Source organism: Corapipo altera, unplaced genomic scaffold (genome assembly GCF_003945725.1).
Source record: "Corapipo altera isolate COAL_440 unplaced genomic scaffold, ASM394572v1 75, whole genome shotgun sequence".
In the NCBI taxonomy this organism is placed as follows: domain Eukaryota; kingdom Metazoa; phylum Chordata; class Aves; order Passeriformes; family Pipridae; genus Corapipo; species Corapipo altera.
The window spans coordinates 15,506,155-15,525,846 of NW_020884887.1; the positions used below are offsets into that span (position 1 = coordinate 15,506,155).

Below are 19,692 nucleotides of genomic sequence, written 5' to 3' on the forward strand. Positions count from 1 at the left end.
AAAAACTTCCATGCTACCACTGAAACTTTTGTGAAGGTGCTTCTCCCACCCAAAACTGCAGTAGCCTGAAAGGAAACAACCTCAGAATTTCATCAAGTAAAACATGTGCTAAACCCCTGGATTTCTAGAGCCCTTCCTTGCCAGTCACCTGCAGGAACCTTTGAATACTTACAGAACACAGGGACAGAAAATGGTCCAAACAAAATATTACATGAAAATAATCATATTTATTTAGGCTGTGTGACCTTCACTGCTGCATCCTTCAGGCCAGCTCACAAGTGTTAAGTTTCTGACACCTAAATTACCAGAAAGGTGGGTTTGTTTGGAGGACATGAGCAAGGACAGGCAAGAAGTGGTTTTTGCACACGGCTTTAACATGCAAGAAGTTTAGGAAGAAGTCTCAACAAGTTTTTGCACGGGGAAGAAAGTTAAATTGAAGTTTCTCATATTCCTAGAAGGAGGAATAGAGACATAAGAATAAAAAAAAGCTTTAGATTTCCATGGTTTATTATAACTTTTTATCATTTCAGAGGTATTGTTAAAATTAGTTGCTAAGGAGTAAAAAAGATATATTCATATATAGGCATGGCCATTCAATTAAACTTTGACAAACTCTTTGGAGCTGATGTGTTTCAGGAAATCAATTCCCCAAATTCCCCAGCCAGACACACCTTCTGGCCTGCAGCTACTCACATTGCTTCTACTTCACTGGACATCATTTGTCTTTTCTGTGTCTTATTTCTTTACAGTTTGATATAATGACCTGAACTGCACTAAAGGATTCCTTCCTGAGCCAGGAGTGTGTTCAGTGCAGGGTCACAGGCACATCTCAGGCTGCAGATGCAGCACAAAATCAAAAGGGATAATGTGCTTTAACAAACAGAGTGTGCACACACTGGTCCTACACTCATGAAACGTGGCATTCACAGGAGCATGGTTGCAGAAAAAACCCTCCCACAGCTGACCTGACCTTTATTCAGATGTCATGTGGAATTCCACTACAGAGCATGGAAACAAATCACCTCCTGACTCTGCTGCTGCTGCAAAGTGCTGGGAGCTAAATCTGCAACTTCCTCCATCTCACTGCAGCCCAGCCTCTGGGTTCATAAAAGCACTGAGAGGCTGCTCCAGCCCCTGTGCACTGCTGGCTGCTCCATGGGCAACTGCTCCTTGGTACTGCAGGAATGCAAACTGAGGAGAAAGACTTAACTTTTATAATCCATGCCTACTTTACCACATGTCCTTCAATAAACTTCTGTGTAAGGAACACATTCTGACCCTGGGTCAAGAATCAGTCCTCGTGCAGCTTTACCTGTACTGCAAACAAAAGGAAAACTCTGCTTGGAGGAGAGGGAAAGAGGATGAATGCTTTCACTGACAGCTGGACAGAAGCAGCATTAGCTCCAGTAATATAGAGCAGTGGGGATTTGAGATTTCAGAATGAAATTTTAAGAGCTTCCTGTTGCCTTAGAGTTTTAATATCCTGTTCAGTTTATCAAGGGAGTCTGTGCATACAGTCAGTTTAAAAATCCTCTTCTTACCAGAAGCTTTTACAGCTTATTGCAAACATGCTTTCTATGCTTATTCATGTTTTACACTACAAGTACCTCCACTCCATAGGGTATGAGGTCTATGTAATAGGTACTGACTGGTTTTAGGTACCTTTGCAACAGTTTCTCCTCCCTGGAGATGCATTATATGATTTCTTCAGACTGAAATGAACAAATAATGTTGTGAACTGCAAAGACCAGAGACAAGCCAGCAGTGAATCAGAGGGGAAATAAAGGCACTACCCAGGTCTAATTGTCCTGGAGCACTGCTTTGGAGCAAGGCCCATTATCTGCAGCCCTGCTAATGCACCCTCACACCAGGGTGACAGCTGAGCAGAGTGACCCTGGCTGTCTGCAGGGCACTGAAAGCACCACATGTCTGCCTGCAAAGGGGTACAGCTACACAGCAGTGCACCCACTCTGGCTCAGGATAACACACTCCTTCACCCAACTCCAGCTCTCTCTGCCAAAAGAGATATGACAGTGAAAAATCCAGGCTCTTGCAGTTATTCCCCAGTACAGTGGCCCAAAGCAGTCTGGCAGCTGTGCTGGGCCATGTCACAGGAGAGGCACAGCAGGCCCTGAGCTGAGGGGGCCATTCCAGGAGTGCTGGAATGCAGGGCAGGGCTGGCCAGGACACAGAGTGCCCATGTCCTGCTCCAGCAGTGACTCTGAACATGGGCACCTGGGCAAGGAGGATGCCCTGGGAGCCCCTTCCCTGCTGTACAACGGGCAGACACTGCCCACCCTCAGCCTGCCCAGCTCACACTGAAATAACTGCTGTGATCCCTTTGAAACAGGTCATTGCATGGCCCTGTTTGCCTCAAAGCTCTGGAAATGCAGGGCAGTCCCCTAAAAATAAGAGATGGGAGGAGAACTATTCAACTTTGCCAGCTAAATTGGTCAGACTCTTTTCCTTGGTCAAAAAGTTGCAGGGAAATAAAATTCAGCAGCTGAAACAACTTGAAGGAGAAGAAAGGTGCCAAGTGAAGAGCAGCTAAGGGCAGGTTAAGCTCCTGTTTGCTATCTCCTTGCCATCTCAAGTCCTTCAGCAACTCTGTGCTAATCCAGATATAAGGACAGTTGGCCAGAAGAGCAATGAACTGCAAAGATACCTGTGTTTGTTTAAACATTCTTAGCTCCCTAAGCTCTACATTAATTTTTCAAGTACAATTCTATTGTATTCAAATCTATTAATATGCTGTTTAATCTAATTATCATGTTGAAGTTCCATGTTCTTCACTTGGCTTTCAAATTTTGGATAGGAAAATGTCATTAGTCTGTCATTAGTTCCCACGTTTGTGACTTGCACTGTGCAGCAGCAATGCCCTGTCACTGCCTCCTGCCTGAACACCTCACCTAATACAAAGACTACTGAGTAAAGAATTACTCATTGTTTTAAAAATACATTCAGTATATTTTAAAAAAGGTTTGTCTTCAGAAAAGAAACCTTATCTAAACATGCAGAGGTTAGCAATGTCACTTCACATTTCTTAAAAAAAAATGACTGAATAAATCTGTATAAACAGTTTTATGAATTGTTGTATAACACATTCACATTTTCCCCCTCTTTTCCAGAGGGAAGTTGCTTTATTACTGCTCACAATAACAGCAGCATGATTGCAAAATTAGAGGTAGTTTTATCTGTAACTTCTGTTATCAGGTACTGCAGGTACAGCCCTGTGCACTTGCAGCACTCCCTGTGCTCTAAGCCAGGCTGGAAAAATATAGGATTCAATGGTTACTGCAACTGCATCCAACTCAAATCACATTCCAGAGGTATTTACACATGAAAAGCACAATGCTGCTTCTGGGAAGTGCAGTCACCCACAGGAGGACAGTCAGTTGAAGACTATTGGGAAGGTTGGAATTTGGCCCTATATTTTACATATCTGTTAATCATCTTGAAGAAGCACAGACAATCTATTAGATTAGTGCCCTGAGCCTAAAGAAAAGATAGAATGAAATGTGCCTACAAAGGATTAAAAGGCTGCTGATGACCATCAACATTCTTACTTAAAACACAGAAGTCCAGGGAATAAAAAGGGGATAACAACGGCTCAGAATGTATATTCAGAGTACACACAACCCTCCTTTATGGCACACTAGGCCCTCAAGCAGAAACACAACCCTCCCAGTTTGCCTACCCTTATTCACTCTTGCAGAACTCTGCCACTCAGAACAGAAGAGATTAAGAAACTTGAAACTATCAAGGCAATAAAGGCATTTGAAGACACAACATAAGATGATAAACTTGAAAAGAGAGGTGAGGAAATGGTGTGAATGGTTTCTCCAGTGAAGGAAGGCTGTCTAGAGGGAGAAGAAAGCCAGTGATTTATCTGTAAACAACAATACCACTGTTTACAGAGAGAAAAATTAGCCCTGACAAAGGCAAAAGATGGTGAGTTCAGACTAAAGGAACAAACTGCTGGATGCAGCTTGAGCGGTTCCATGGGTGGAATGATGATATTCAAGCCATTTTATTCTGAACTCCCTGCAAAGAAAATTAAGCAAGTCCAATATGATTTAACAAGTCTGTGGTAACATATCTGCTGGTAATTGAGTCTGAATCTTCCTGGAGTTTTATGTTCTTTAAATTTCTCCATGATTTTATTACTCAGGTTTCAGTATCCAAGAAGCCAATGAAGACAGAAGCTCGATTCCTTCTCTTCCTTTCCCTTACCCCAAACAGGTCCAACAATCTTTGAAAATCAGGGAGTACATGAAGTTACAATCTGCTGTGATGACTCAGACTAGATATAGGAATAAGTTTTTTACAATGAGAGCGATGAAACACTGGCACAGGTTGCCCAGAGAGGTGGTGGATGCCCCATCCCTGGAAAACATTCGAGGTCAGGTTGGACCTCTGAGCAACCTGATCTACCTGAAGATGTCCCTGCTCACTGCAGGGGGTTGGAGTGGGTGACCTTTAAAGGTCCCTTCCAACGTAAACTAGTCTATTATTTAAAAAAAACCTAAAACAGAACGAACCTCAAACTCCAGTATTTGGCATTTGATATGAGTATGATATGAAATCTGAAGAAGGATTTGGCCACAGTTTCCCACTGGACAGCCATGGGGAAGCTCTGCAGCCACCCTGATGGAAAACCAGGACATTCCCCCCCTGAGTCACCAAATCTCCAAGGGATTCCAATGGATTCAGCAGATACCACAGTCCTGGAAAACCAGCTTCTCTTGTGCTTCTGCACTGTTCCATAGTCTCTCCAGCACCTTCTGATACCACCAAGCAAAACCAGAGACACCACCAACGCCCTGGAACCTCTCCACAGCAGAGAATCCAACACCACAAAGGGAACATGGATTCACTTCTCCCTTGATTTTGCAAGTTGCTGTGGATGAAAGGACTGAACAGCACTTCTCCTCTCACCACCTTTTGTGGATTGAGAAGTTGTAAGAGGCTGTTACCAAACAAGGGTGCTGGAATTTGAAGAAATCTCTTACAGATTTTCTGCTCTATAACGAATAAACAAAGATGCTGCACCAGGAGCAGCACTTCCAGTACCTATTTATGCCCCTGTTCTACAATGCCTGTGCTGAATGCAGGGACAGAACCCTGCACAAGTTTTCATCCTCACGTTTTGAAGTTTATTACTCTGTCATTAATCTTTTCTCACAGAGTATCTGATTCTAATGAATTTATAATGAATTTATAATATTGCATATAGTGATTCAAGTGGAACCACAAAAGAACACATATCTTGCAAAATTAGTCCTTCACTACTGGATCCTAATTACAGATGGAGTGTTCATTTGGTCCCACTTCTAAAAGACTTTGGCTTTTATGGACAACTGCATCTGAACTAAATTCAGCAGTTCAAGCCCATTTCTAACTCTTATACATGAAAATAATTATATAATATTTGGCTCCCCTTAATAGATAAAATATTCAGGTCCATTAGATATGAATCTGATTTCTACTGCTGGTCAGACACAGGAGCAGCTGTTGGCTCCTCTCCTCTCCCAGAGCAGCAGCACGTGGCCTCTGATCTCTCCTGGTTTGTTCCCTGTCACTGCTCAAAGGGCTTCAAACCTGATTCTCAGGTCAGAGGGGATCTGGGTACCAGGGCAGAACTGCCAGACCCTGTGAACCAGGCTGGCCTAGGATATTAAGTAAAAGGTTCAGCACAAAGAAAATCTAAATAAAGTTGTTCCCAGAGTACTTTGTGTCAATCCTGTAGGCAAATTCCCACAACAGTTATTGGAATTAATTCCTCTGCTCACTGCACTGGGTTCCCACACTGGTTGGTGCTTTCATATTCTACTCCATGGTCAGCCATTTGCCACTAGGCTTGGACTATTACAGCAGAAACATCTATTGTATAAATAAGAATATCAAAAATACACAAGTGAAAGTGTGGTGGCACTGACAGCCATGGACCTTCACTTTTCACTGATACTGGAGGAAAGACTTCAGCTAAATGCAGATCTAGTCTTATGAAATTACTTACAGGGTAGTTCACAGCACTGATTGTTTAATTGAAATTAAAGGGAAATTGAATTAAAAAAAAACAACACAACTTGACAAATTAAATAAAAACTCACAGCTTTTTTTTTTTTCATTGCTGAAAAATCACCAATAGAAAGAAAAAGGTGAACTTTATGGAGGTAAAAGATGATCTATGTTAACATAACATCAAAATTAATCTCATCATTATCCATTTACCTCCATTCATTAAAACTGTTTCTTTTGAATTAAAAATTAAAAAAACCCCTAATGAATGGGTGAGAATCTGAGCCATAGCAACATAACTCTCCATCTTAAAAGGCTACAACTATAACCTACAAAACTGTTTTGTTCTATCAACACGTGATGGGTTTTTGTTATTGCAGCAAACACAGAACAAAATGTTCTGTCTGCAGGCACACGATGTGTGTAGAAGTGTAGAAGTTCTGAACAAACATGAGAAATTCCATCACTAGAGCTGTATGAAACTTATGTTTCCAATTCACAAATAATCCCTTGGTTTTTTTTCTAATTTGGTTTTGTTTTTTAATTCTTTGATTTTTTTCTCCTTGGAGTATCATGCTGAATCACAAATTCAAAAAGCTTCCCTTGACAAAAAACCCCCAACAAAACAAAAAAAAAAAACAACAAAAAAACCCCCAAACTAACAAAAACTCCCTCAAAGATAATTTAACTTTATTTAACTTTCCAATTTTGCATGTGTGTGAAAGGTTCTACATTTCACACTGAGTACATTTTTGCATTCAGCCCAGATTTGCCACTGTGTGAAACTCATCCAAAATGGTCAGAGTGACAAATTACAAATGCTTTATGATAAGTGCCCAATTTTCATTAAGCATAATGGATTCTTTTCCCAAAGTGTGTATCTTGGCAAATGTCTTTTCTGCCTCAATTCTCCCTCCCTGGGGGACCATTTTTAGATTCAAAATTAAGTACACAGTACGTTGATGCTTTATTTCTGAGCAGTTCCTCATTTAGTCAATAGTATCCTGGGCCATTATATGTTGAAAAAAAGCAAACTTGTCAAGCTTTAAACACTTCCGCAGCAAATATTTCTTATCCAGCTCCTCTGAAAGATTTATGAAAGCAGGTTAAATTTAGGTTTTAGTTCCAACGTTCCATACAGCTCTTACTAGAATATCAGCTACAGCCATCATTTTGGATTTTTTTCCTTTGGAAACAGATTATACATATTTAACTCTCCATCCTGCCTAAGAAACCACCTCTCAGTAAAGCTTCAGAAACAAGTCCCTCACCCTTCCAGGCCAGAGGGCAGCGGTCAGTGCGAGGTGGCTGAACCTGCTGCTCTGCAGAGCCAGGACAAGGTCACACAATTGCACTGCTTTTCTACAGAAAGGACACTTTCACCTGTCTGGAGCAGTGGGACCTGCCCTGCTGGGAGATGCTCCCAGTCCTCCCAGCTCAGTTACCTTGTTGACGTCCATCCGCAGCTTCTCGTTGTTGGCACTGGCGGCTTTTTCCGCCGCCTTCTTCTGCCTCTGGGGGCCTCTGCCAAAGAAGATGTAGTTCACCAGGGCATACTCCAGCAGGGCCATGAACACAAACACAAAACAGCCCATGAGGTACATGTCGATGGCTTTCACATAGGGAATTTTGGGAAGAGTCTCTCGGAGATGGGTGTTAATGGTTGTCATTGTGAGCACGGTTGTGATTCCTGGAAAAAAGAAGTGACAAGTCTAGTGAGTGAAATAATTTTAATTTCCTAGCATAGTTCATAATATTCAAATGCTAGAGTTGAAAAATATTACTTTTTTTTTTCCTGTTGGAAAAAAGACATCTCCAAACTCTGTCCTTATTCACAGAATCTTAGAAAGGTTTGGGTTGGAAGGGACCTTAAAAACCATCTCATTCCAGTCCCCCTGCCATGGGCAGGGAGCCTTCCACTAGATCAGGTTGCTCATAACTCCATCTACCCTGGCTTGAACAGTTCCAGGGATGGGGCAGCCAGAACTCCAGGCAACGTGTTCCAGTGTCTCACCACCCTCACAGGGCAGAATTTCTTCCTAAGATCTGTTCTAACCCTGCCCTCTGCCAGTTTAAAGCCATTCTCCCTTGTCCTGTCACTCCACGCCCTTGTAAAAAGTCCCTCTCCAGCTCTCTTGTAGCCCCCTGAGGCACTGGAAGGTGCTCTAAGATCTCCCTGGAACCTTCCCTGCTCCAGGTTGAACAATTCCAACAGGGCTTCACTAAGGGCCAGTTGTGCCTGACAAATCTGGTGGCCTCTGCAACAGGGTTCCAGCAACCTTCTGGAACGAGTCTCAGCTATAAATTACCAGGCTACAGTTACTGTTATCTTGCTTTACTCAGGCATTTTCAGGATATCTGCAGTCTCAAACTCTCAAGGGAAAATGCCACACAGAAAGGCTGGTAAAGCTCAGACTATTCTCTAAGGTTAAATGTCAAATTCTCAATAGTATGTTTTACAGGGGTTTACTTATTTTAGCTATACAAGATCTGTACTGGTAGGAATCAGTCTGATTTCTACTGATTTATCTGTATCTATTTGGCAACAGATACAGATATTTATTTTTGCAACATGCCTGGATCCTCTGATGAGGGGCTCAGTATAAACATGGGAGTAGTGATGAGATAAGACAGTACTCGAGAGATTAATCAGGGGAACAAATTTGGAATGTAAGGTAACAGTAAGGAAAAAAACCCCATAGAATCATAGAATCATTTAGGTTGGAAAAGACCTTTAAGATCATTGAGTCCAACCTTTAGCCCAGCTCTGTTCCCTCCTCTGGACCTGCTCCAGCCCCTCAGTGTCCTTCCTGAAGTCAATTCTGAGGGGCCCAGAACTGGACACAGTATTTGAGGTGCAGCTTCATCCCTCAAGGACAAGTGAGCCACGGAAGCCTAGTAAAACCTTATTTAATTCATACCTGAAAGGAAAAGCAATTTATAATCCGTAACACAGGCCTGCCACGGGCAAAAGCAAACTAGGTGCAGTCTCTTTGGAGACAAACAAGCAATAAAAGAACAGAAAATGTCCAGACACTCAGGCTAATTCTGGTTACAATGATTACACAGTTAGCTCATTCAGACACTAAATCCCTTTCATTTTTATTTAAATTGTGATGATTTAAATGCTGATTCAAACAATACAAAGTTTAACAAGCCAGACATAAAATATCTAACAGAATTTTTTTTCAGCTCATGCACTATCCACTAAGCCAGAAGCCAGAAAAACACTCAGCTAATGCACAGTGCAGGAGAGGTGTAAACAGGCCTACCTAAAGCAACTCTTGCAGCTGAAGCATCATAATTAATCCAGAAGGAAACCCAGGATAGGATAGTGATCAGAATAGAAGGCATGTAGGTCTGCAGAATGAAGTAGCCAATGTTTCTCTTAAGTTTAAAGCTGAGAGACAGCCTTGGGTAGGCACCTAAAAGAGAATATTTGGCATGGCCGTAATTTACTTGTATAAAGTCTGAAATCATTTTTCTATCATTCTGGTTTTATTATTTCATGCAACACAGAGTACACTCAGAGCTGAAAGATCCAGGATAATCAGCTGCAGAATTTCTAGCAAGAACTAGGATTAAAGCATCTTTTATTCTAAGGGTACAAGGATGCTCTGGGTGCATCTCTGCTGCATCATAATGTCCAACAATCAACAGCCAAAACACATGTCAGAGCAAGAGAGCACAGAAATGTCTCTTCCATGGCAGGCTGTGGTGTGCCCACTTCAGGGGAACCCTCATTCTCTCCCAGGAATTCAACACCTGTCCTTTGTCTCTGGATACCAGAAGTAATTTACTGGATGAAACACTTGTTGAAATGGGTGCCTAGAAATCATTATTCAAGTCCCATCTCTGCTTGGTTTGGAAGAATTTGGGATGCACCATCTTTCTACAGTCCCTTCAAAGATGATTTCTACCCATATCTGAGGTTTGAAGATAATTTTTCAAACACACTTACAGGTTTCCCAAGTGGGTAGAGAACATCATAAAGTAACAGCCCAACCCAACTCCTGCCTTTCTTGAACAATTTAAGGTTCAATTCGATTTTCTCCTTCTCCTCAGACAGCATCTTTTCAGCCCTCAAAAACTCATACACTTTGCTAGAATAGGCTAAACTGAAAATCCTGTGGAACAAGGATTTTAGAGGTTTTACACTGATGACAAAATAATTATCCAATACATCCACAGCTTGGTAAAAGGAGCATCCAGAAACAGGGAGGAAAAAGGTTCCTAATTTCCTGCAGGCTGGGTTGTGACTGGTTGGGAGCACACTGATACACTGAGGTGTGTAAGTGGCTTAATTAGGTGTCACAGGAAAACAGAAAATAGAGCTCATCTGATGAGCCTCAACATGACAGATGACTGTCCCTCTGCAGAGGGGAGTGGACACCAGAGAGCTGTAAAAACCTTCCTCTTCCAAAATTCACAGCTGCTGCTCTCATTTACTCCTGTTTCTAAAATTATTGCTCAGATCCTGAACTGCACATTGTGAATTAACCCATTTCTAAAAGTCTTCCCAGCCAATTCCCCTTTTAGCTTCCCCTCCACAAACCTGTAGAGAAAACAACATTCTTGGTGATAAGTTTGTAGTCTACAATGGAGAACTGGGGCAGCTCGATCTTGGTCACTCCTGTGACAGCATTATCACCCCCACGCCAGTAAAACTCAATGTCATCTGTGGTGTAGCCATCTACAAAAACAGGAGCAGGCAATTAACATCCACAGCTCTTCTGACACCACAGAGAACAGTCCAGACAATTCACTCAAAGCATAACTTCAAATATATTTCAAAAATTAAACCATTTATAACACAGTATGTAAAAAACATACAGACACAGGTCATTGTAAATATAATTTCAAAAGGTAATCTTAGTGTATTATAATATTTGTTGGGTTTGTATTTTTTTAAGATATATTACATGAATATATCAATAAAACAAACCTTTAAAACCAAATTAAGACTATACACATCCCATCTCTAGATAGCAACTGTACATTCAGTTTAAAGTAACTTCTGATCTCAAGGTTGGATAAAATAGCAGGAGTTTGCTGCAATTTCTGTCCCTGGGCACTGACAGCAGAATCATTTCCTCCTGGTGCCCTGAAAGAGATGCTTTTCTGCCTGGTGGACCATGGTCAGTACAGGAGAGAGGACAGTGACAGTAACACAGGTGATAATTCAACATACAGCTGGCTCTGTGTGCTCTGTGTTTGTAACCAGACTGTGAATGAAGAGGACAAACTCCAGTTCAACCCCATTTAGTTTTTACTTGTAAAAACAGCATAATCCTTTTTCTAAAATGGTCTGAATGCAATAAAAGACATCCACGTTCAGGGAGGCTTGGAAGAGGCCTTGGAAGAAGCAACTGGAGCAGATGCAGCAACATCCATCACTGGTAAAAAACACCCACAAAAAACCACCAACCAAAAAAATCCCCCCACCCAAAGAACACCCCAGAACACATGTTCACACAGTCACAAACATGTGCATGAAACAGGAATCTGGGTTTGCCACACCAGCTGAGCCAACTTGCACACTCCAGAGCTGGTGGACAGACATCAGAAATAAATCTATTGCAAAACCAGGAAATAAGATATTCATTAATGTTTGTAGCCTTCTAAAGACTTTTGTCATTGAAAATTGCAAATAAAAACAATTTGAACATCAAATAATGACTGTGACTTTTTTGGAAACAGAGATAATAAAATTATATATACATGTGTATATATATATAAAATCATGATTTTAAGTTCTCATCCACAAAGGACAAAATTATACACTAAATACCATTTTAGAGTGCTCAAATACCACTTAGTTTCAAGGAATAATGCACTATGCACAGAATCTATAAAACTGTTTCTGCACATCATTCTATTTCCCTCCAATACAAAGACAGCAAAAGGCACACAATAAAAGAGCACCACACTTAAAAAGTTTGTTTCCTTGAAAATGACCTGAAATACTGAGAAAATATTGAACGTTTAAAGAAAAGAGGAATACTTGTACTTCTCACTGAAATTAGTGTAGTTTCTGAACTAACAGACTTGAGCTATGAAACACAGCTTGAAAACCTTTGACAAGAAATTCTAATCTTTAACTTTTTTAGGCCAACTGCTTCTCGTGGTGAAGATTTCTGGAAGTTGTGACTCTGACTCTGTTAAGGTCCCACCCTGGCAACTCCCCCCACCCTCCCTGGGCTGCAGGGTGAGGTCTCCTCCTGCCTGGCCCCCCCTGGTTCTCAGGGGACTCCTGGAAAAGCTGCATCCCAGTAAATACACTTTGGTTTTGCACCTGAACCTCTCAATAACAAAAGCTTCTGTCACCTTCCCAAATCCTGCAGGGAAAGAAGGTTCTCTCCCCCTTCTGGAACAGGAATATTTCCCCTCCTGTGCCCCTTCTCCCAGGGGAGCAGCAGTTGGACAGGAAGGGAAATTCCTGGGGCACTGGCTGTTGACAGGCAGTTCCTGCAGGATACTGGATTTCAAGCACTGCAAGATCTGCTTCATTTGCTGTAAAAGGCCCTTTTCCAGGCAGATCCCTGGCCCAGGGATGGAGCTCACTAATGACTGTGCTCATGGCAGCACAGGCCCACTTCACAGGGTGGCTGAGGGGAGAACATTTGTGCCCTGACTGTGTGAAGCACAAACGCTGCACTCAGTGCAGTCAGTTCTGGGCTCATTTTTCCAGGTGCTGTGGTGGGAGGGACGTGCAGACTCTGCAGACCTGACATCCCTCAGCTTGTCGTGGCACCTTTCACCTGCCTGCTCACAGGTCTACCTTCAGAGAAAGGCAGACAGCTCACTCCTGTTTGTCAATCAATACTTTATATTTGTCAAGTCTCGCTCTGGGCTCTCAGAGAGAAAAATAAAATAAAATCGAAAATAAAGGAGAATGATTAAATTGGTTGATCTTGAGTTGTAAAAGCAACTACTGCACTGAATGTTATGAAAAGTATGAAAGAAGATCCTTAGAGAGTTTAGGGAGAATAATATTACCTTGTTGTAAGGGTTCACTCCTTGTAATATGGTCAAGTTTTGCTGATATTCTATCTGAAATCTACCCTGCCCTCCAACAGCAAGTTCCAAATTCTAATACCATTTACTGAAATTGCTGGGATTAATAAAGGTAATTTATTTATTTTTGAGGTAATCCAACTGATAGACTTCCCAACTAATAAATCAATCTTTTCTTTTTTCATTTCTGAAAAAACAAATGCTAAAATAAATTTCAAAAAGGAAAAAGCCATTTTTCTATGTAAGACAAAATATGTTTATAAAAAGTCCAAATGGCTCTTTATTTTACTGTATTATTTAGAACATCTGCTCATAGAACTATTTTGTCCAACTGCCTGGGAAGGTTTGGCCTTGGACTGTCTGATCATCCCAGGGTTCACAGGGAGAACTCCAGGACTGCCAAGGGCTGCAGCACCAAACTCTCCCAGGCAGACGTGGTTCAGCTCCTCCCTGCACTCCCACAGCCTGAATACCAAGCCCATGTCCCCAACCACCTCCTGAGCAGAAATGAACTCCCTTGAAACTTGAGCCAAAGATTCCAAACTGGAGCTCTGGGGGCTTTGGGAGGAGCTGTGCAGAATTCCTGTGCAGAATTCCTGTGCAGAATTCCTGCTGCTCAGGGGTTTCCACGGGGCAAAGGCTGAGCTGAGACCACCCTACATGACAGGACTTGGGAGCAGGGATCAATCCAGGAATTTCAGGAAGTCCCTTTAAGCTTTCACTAAAACACTTCTCTCTCTTTCCAAAAAGGATAAATTATCCCATTCATTTCATAAGGTGGAGGAGAGAAAAGAACATTACAGTCATCTACACATGAATGCTATTGTGTACTGCTAAAGTACCCAAAGGTAACTGCATATAAGTCTAATACCTGCAAAACATCTGCCAGAAGAGAGAATGGGCCTGTTCATTCCAGATGTTTTACAGATATTAAAGTCCAATTACCTGCAGCTATGATGAACTCCTTCTGCAGATATTTGAGACTAAAACCAACTCTATTTACAAGTTAAGATTATTTAAAGACCAGTCAATTTAAAATAGTAATAAGCAATCTAGAAAAAATAATCTGTGGCTTTTCGACAAGAAAAAAAGAAGAATTAATGAATGTCAGCTCAATATTTCTAAATTATCAGATCACATGTTGGTAAGGTACAAAGCAAAGCATACTAAACCCAAAAATTCTCCAAGTCATTTTTGTAAGAATCTGAGTTAAGCACAGGACACTCTTTGATTTAAACTCTGAAACAACTGTTGGTTTCCTACATATTAAATTGAAGGTAGCACTGGTACCAGCAGAGAGAATCTGATTGATTGCTTTTCCCTCAATCAGTTCTGTATCAGCAGCAGCACCATTTACTCCACGTTCACAAAGTTCCATTTCTCTTTCTGTCATGCACCACACACCAGCAGTCAAGCAAATCAATACCCTGTCCTCTGATATGGCACCAGCATTACCAGGAAAGCAAAGCATTCCCCATTCCCATTAACAGGGACAGGGAGTTGATCATCCCCTCTCCCTCCAGGAATGACAGATGATGAAGCACTGCAGAGCAGAACCAACAGTTAGCAGAACAGAAAATAAAACCCCTTTCTCACAGAAACTACAGAAATGCCAATTTTTCCCAGTCTATTTAAGAGAAGTAAAAAATCAGAAATTCTTTAAATACAAACAAGGTAAAATGAAAGTTAGAGTGGCTGAGCATGAAAACATTTAGACACAAGGCAGTTATCAGAAACATCCCACCATGGAAGGAAAGAAGCAGACTTTTCTGAAAAACTCAGGATTTATCAGGAGGATTCACTGTCTCGCAAGGCTTTGGTCTGTACAGCTGGGCAAGATTTTACACCTACACATCTCCATGTGCACACTGGGTAGGAATTCAAGTGCTCCACAGCACCAACACTGTGGCAGCACCTGGAGACAACCCAAGACACTGAAACCAGGGGGGTGATACAAAGGTGATCAGGAAAGACAGAATTTATGTGCCACATTTGCCATCAGAGCAATTGCAAAAAGCACATCATACTTGTTTTTCTCTCTCCTTTCTCATCCCCTCCAAATTCTGTCTTTCTGCATAAACCATTAACATTCTTTTTACATTTCACTTCAATGGCTTTTTCCCCTAAGGCTCTGAGGATTTGGATACACAGAAAGTTGATGCATAACTTTCTGACTGCAGTGAAACTCAATGGATTTTTAGATTATATTGGCAACATTCTCAAAAAACAATCATCTTCGAGTTGTACAAATGGTTCCTTATTGGAGAGAGTGGGGTGGGGAGAAGAAAGAGACAGAAACGTGACTCTGTAATTACTGCAGCCACGAAACACAAAAAAGAAAAGGGATTTTGATGGCCAAGTGAAAGGTCAAAACTGATTCCAGGACTCAGAGTAGATTTTCATGGTGTTAGCAGAACCAAGTTCAATTTTCATGTAGGCACTGTAAGCTGATTCTCACTCCCAGTGAGCTGCTAACACAGAATAGGTGTCCTGGTGGAACACCTGCCTTTTGTCCTAGTGATTTCAGTGAAATCATTCATACTTTAGGGAACCTCCTGCTAAATGCTTCCATAAATAAAATGCTTCTGTTACAATTGTTCTAGGAAAAGAGAGAGAGACCGGAAACGGGGAGAACTGTACCCATGCAATGATATCCAAAAACCTTTAGCTCCCAGAACTCGGTGATTTCTTGCAACCTTTCTGCTTCCACGAGCTCAGTTACTCCCACCAGCAGGAATGATTTCAGAAGTTATTGGATTCAACACTCTGGAGATCCTGCAGGCCCAAGAGCTCCTCACACAGCAGAGTCTGTGGTGCCTGGTGGCAGGAGGGTAACGAGGCCCCGCTGGCACAAAGCTGGTGCCACCTCATCAGAACTCAGTTCTTCTGAGACTCCAACAAACCCTGCACAGCACTGCCAGTGCTGCCTCTGCAGGGCTCTACAGCAGCTCTGCCTGGGCAGGCTGCAGTGCACATCTTTTCCTTCCCACGTCCATCCAGGAATGCTCTTCATCTGCTCCTTCTGATCTCCATCACTCTCCTGTCCCTGGTGTCTCCTGCAGACCAAGTGCTGTGTTTATGGATTAAGTACATCCAGGACACAAGACAGTGAACCACATCTGGCTCAGTTTTATTTATTCAAATGGCCAAAGTCCAGGGATTTCCATCACTATTGAAAGGACAGATCTGGTTCCTGTAGGCACAAACAATGTTAGATAACTGTGCAGATTTTATACAGCACCCAAAACATCCCATCCCCTGCTTCTGCCCCAGTTTGTATTACCTGACCCACTCCACTCAGCACAGGACATCTGAGGAGGAGGGGGTTGACAACATCATGTCAGTCTTGCACACTGAGTCTGGATCACCTTTGATGGTTATTTCAGCGTAACATGGGTGACATTAAACAAATATGTAAAGAAAACATAGGGGGCAACTGTTGCCAATATAGAGTTAAACAGACTTATTTCTCATTTCCACTACTACTAAAATTATGAAGGAAAAAACCCTTAATCTGCAAATTTCAAAAATCAGGTTAGTATCCATCACAGTTCTGCAGAAAAGTTTATTATTTCCCTATTAAACTTATCACTGAAAAAAAAGGAGTTCCTGAACACACAAGTAACTAAGTCAAACATGGCAAATCTTTCCTATACAGAAAGGACAGGGAGATGCTTAGTTTCATTTGCAATTAAATTAGACTAGGGTAGAATACTGGGAAACTGAATATTAAGAAGCCCCAGAAGAACTGTTTTCTTAAAGCTCAGTGTTCTTATCAGCTATAAGAAGAACCAAGAAATTTATTTTCACTTCTCCTAAGAGTAGATGTTCAGAGACACACTGGGAAACTGTGATATAGAACCATGAGGGCAACACCAGTCCTTGCTGAGGAAAGCAACATCCAGGCAGGAATAACAATTTCTATTTAAATGGGAACTGTGGCTGATGTAAATGTGATAAAAACAAATACATCAATTCTTGAGTGATCTATTTAAGTCACAAAATGAACAGAACTCAAGTGAAAACAACCATTTTGAAAAGACAAGTGCAATCAGGTGTAAGCAGGCAATGGCCTTTTTTCCCCCACAGAAATCAACAAAGTGAAAATATAAATTATTTACTAAGTCTCAAGACTTAAAATTTTACTACAACATTCACAGTTGTTTTCTTCCATGCTGAAGTCAATGAAAGCAAGTCAAAGTTAAATAAAAAGGATAAAAATCTTCAATATCACGCTTTGGCATCAAAAACTGGTTACAGCAACACAAAGGTTGTTTACCCCAGTTCAGAGTTAACCTTAATAAGAAACTAAGCACTTCTGCCAGGAAGCTGAACTGAGGTACCACAGGGAAGGACCAACTCAGAAGGCCAAGAGACTTCTCAAGGCCTGCTGGAACCTTCTACCACACCCAAACTCTCCAGCTGGGAAAGGATGATAGAGGAGGGCACAAAGAATCAAACGTGAAATCTCTCCTGTGTTTTTAAATGAGGCATTTGTGTAAGTGATGATTCAAACAAAGTACTGTGTTCTTCTGGCACAATATTAAACGTCCAACTTGGGTACAGAGGAAACAATTTTTTTGTACTTTGATGCATATGTACACTGAATTGTTCAACTGTAGTCTGAAAAGATATTTTTGAAGGTTAATGGCAATGCCTTAACCCCCAACTTCTTGTGTAAAACTGAAGGTTGATTCTGATGTTTGAAAATAATTATTAGCAACTGCCTTCTACTCTCGAGTAGACAGAACTTTTATAGCAAAACGTACATCCACACTGAGGGGGTGTAAATGACAAATTGCTTTCTCCTCCCACCCTCCATTAAGGACAAGGATCATGTGGGGAAAACAAATACTCCCATTTGCACCCTACCATGGATTGCATCATTGCCTGCACTCATCCTCCTGCTTTGAGCTGATTCCTACACTTTTATCTCATCTGACTACATTAACTAATTTCTGCAGAGGAAAATTGGTGTCCAAAACAATTATATATGCTCTGGAACTTCTGAAGGAGTTCAGACATTGAATATTGTTTACTAATAGGCAAATAAATCCCACAATTTACTTACTTCAGAGAAGACTTCATGGAAAGACTATATATGTTGGATTTTTGCTCTTTTATCTGATTTAAGAGTTAGTCTTTTCAAAACTGGAAATAGAAGTGAGGGGTATATCCAAACAAATGAATCAGCAAAACATCATCTCCATAAGCTCAATTTTTAATACCTTAGATATGTAAGACCAAATGTTCCAAGTTACAACCCACTATCAGCCTACATTTTGAATACTGATGTACATTACGAAAAAGAGAGGAAAAATGAACAACATCTGGCAACCTTAACATTATTTATAAAATTGCATTAATACTCCACTCTGCTTAATTATTCCACAGCTGTATTAAAAATCCAAGGCCACAAGGAGAAAAATGTAATTTGTAGAAGAAAGCCCTTCTGTCTGTGCCTGTGCCACGTGCTCAGTTTAGAAAAATATTTATTCATTAGGATATGTTAGTTTGCAACACGGTATTAGGCAAAGTTCTGGAATATTATTCCATTTTTACCTGCAGTATTCAGGACATCATAATATCTGAAACACTTCTACTTTTAGGTAAAAATCTGGTTATGGAAGAATAGGAGCCTTGCTCTCATTGACTGTCCAACAGCAACATGCTAAAACCTGGTACTGCCAGAGAGAGACATCAGTAAAACATTAAAACCCCCAGGATTTTACACCTGCAAAATAAAGGCTGGGTTTGGACACTTACCTGAACCTGCAAAAATTAATTTTCATTTCATAATGAGTAACCTATAATGAATATTCTTTCTAAAGTCATCCACAGGTATAGATTTGGGAACTTTATTCTTAATAGAGTTTCCTATCTGCAGAAGTCCTCTGTCTTCTGCAAGTTTTTCAAGGATAATTACATGCACCTTTGCTGGGGAGAACTATTTATACAGTATCATGTGACTGAAGTTTATAGGAATGTTAATTATAGACTCTGATATTGCTAGAACTACATCATTATTTCCTAAAAACTGCAATAGTCCTCTAACATTCCCAGATGTCCTTCACACAGCCTGGCTGGTATCACAAACCACACTGCTGCCTCCTCACACTGTTTTAGTGGGAGCTTTTGCCTCAGGGCTCAGAGGACTTTCCTGCAGGAAACTCTGTTGAGACACCTCTACCAGAAAAGACAGCCCAGGTTTGTTGGCAGGATCCCAACTCCTTTCCTGGGATGCTGAAAGAGGGGAGAAGAAATTCTTTTGACACCCAACCCTCCAGCTTTTAGCAGTGGAATACAAAGAGAAATTCTTTGGTGGGTAAGGACTTTAATGCTGTGGATGGGTGTGCACAGGGCAGCAGGAGATGGGACAAGGCCAAAGGAGGAGAGAGAAGTCTCCTGCAGCTTTCTGCTTTAACTGGCACAGAGGACTGGAGCCCTGAGAGCCCCCAACATGTTGAGAAGCAGCTACTGCTGTGGAATCTCTGGCAGAAACAACCTCCTGCCACATGGTTCCACTAGAAAAGTTCACTTGCCCTAGTCCAGTTTAAAGTTTTGCCTTTTATGCACCACAAAGCCAGTTAGATCCTGTTCTATAGGTAATACCCTGTTCCACATTAGATCCTGTTCTACAGGTAATAAATACCC

The 19,692-nt window shown here is 41.3% G+C and overlaps 1 protein-coding gene across 6 annotated transcripts in view; it reads right to left on the reverse strand.

Moving 5' to 3' along the window:
- The window catches only part of GABRB2 (gamma-aminobutyric acid type A receptor beta2 subunit), a 151,003-nt gene that overhangs the window by 12,440 nt on the left and 118,871 nt on the right, over positions 1-19,692 (reverse strand). For all 6 annotated transcript variants that reach the window (XM_027643259.1, XM_027643256.1, XM_027643255.1 and 3 more), the window contains 3 exons: positions 10,577-10,714; positions 9,294-9,446; positions 7,467-7,711 (listed from right to left, as the gene is read on the reverse strand). In XM_027643259.1, coding sequence (XP_027499060.1) covers positions 7,467-7,711; positions 9,294-9,446; positions 10,577-10,714 — 536 coding nt within the window. The remainder of the gene's footprint in view (positions 1-7,466; positions 7,712-9,293; positions 9,447-10,576; positions 10,715-19,692) is intronic.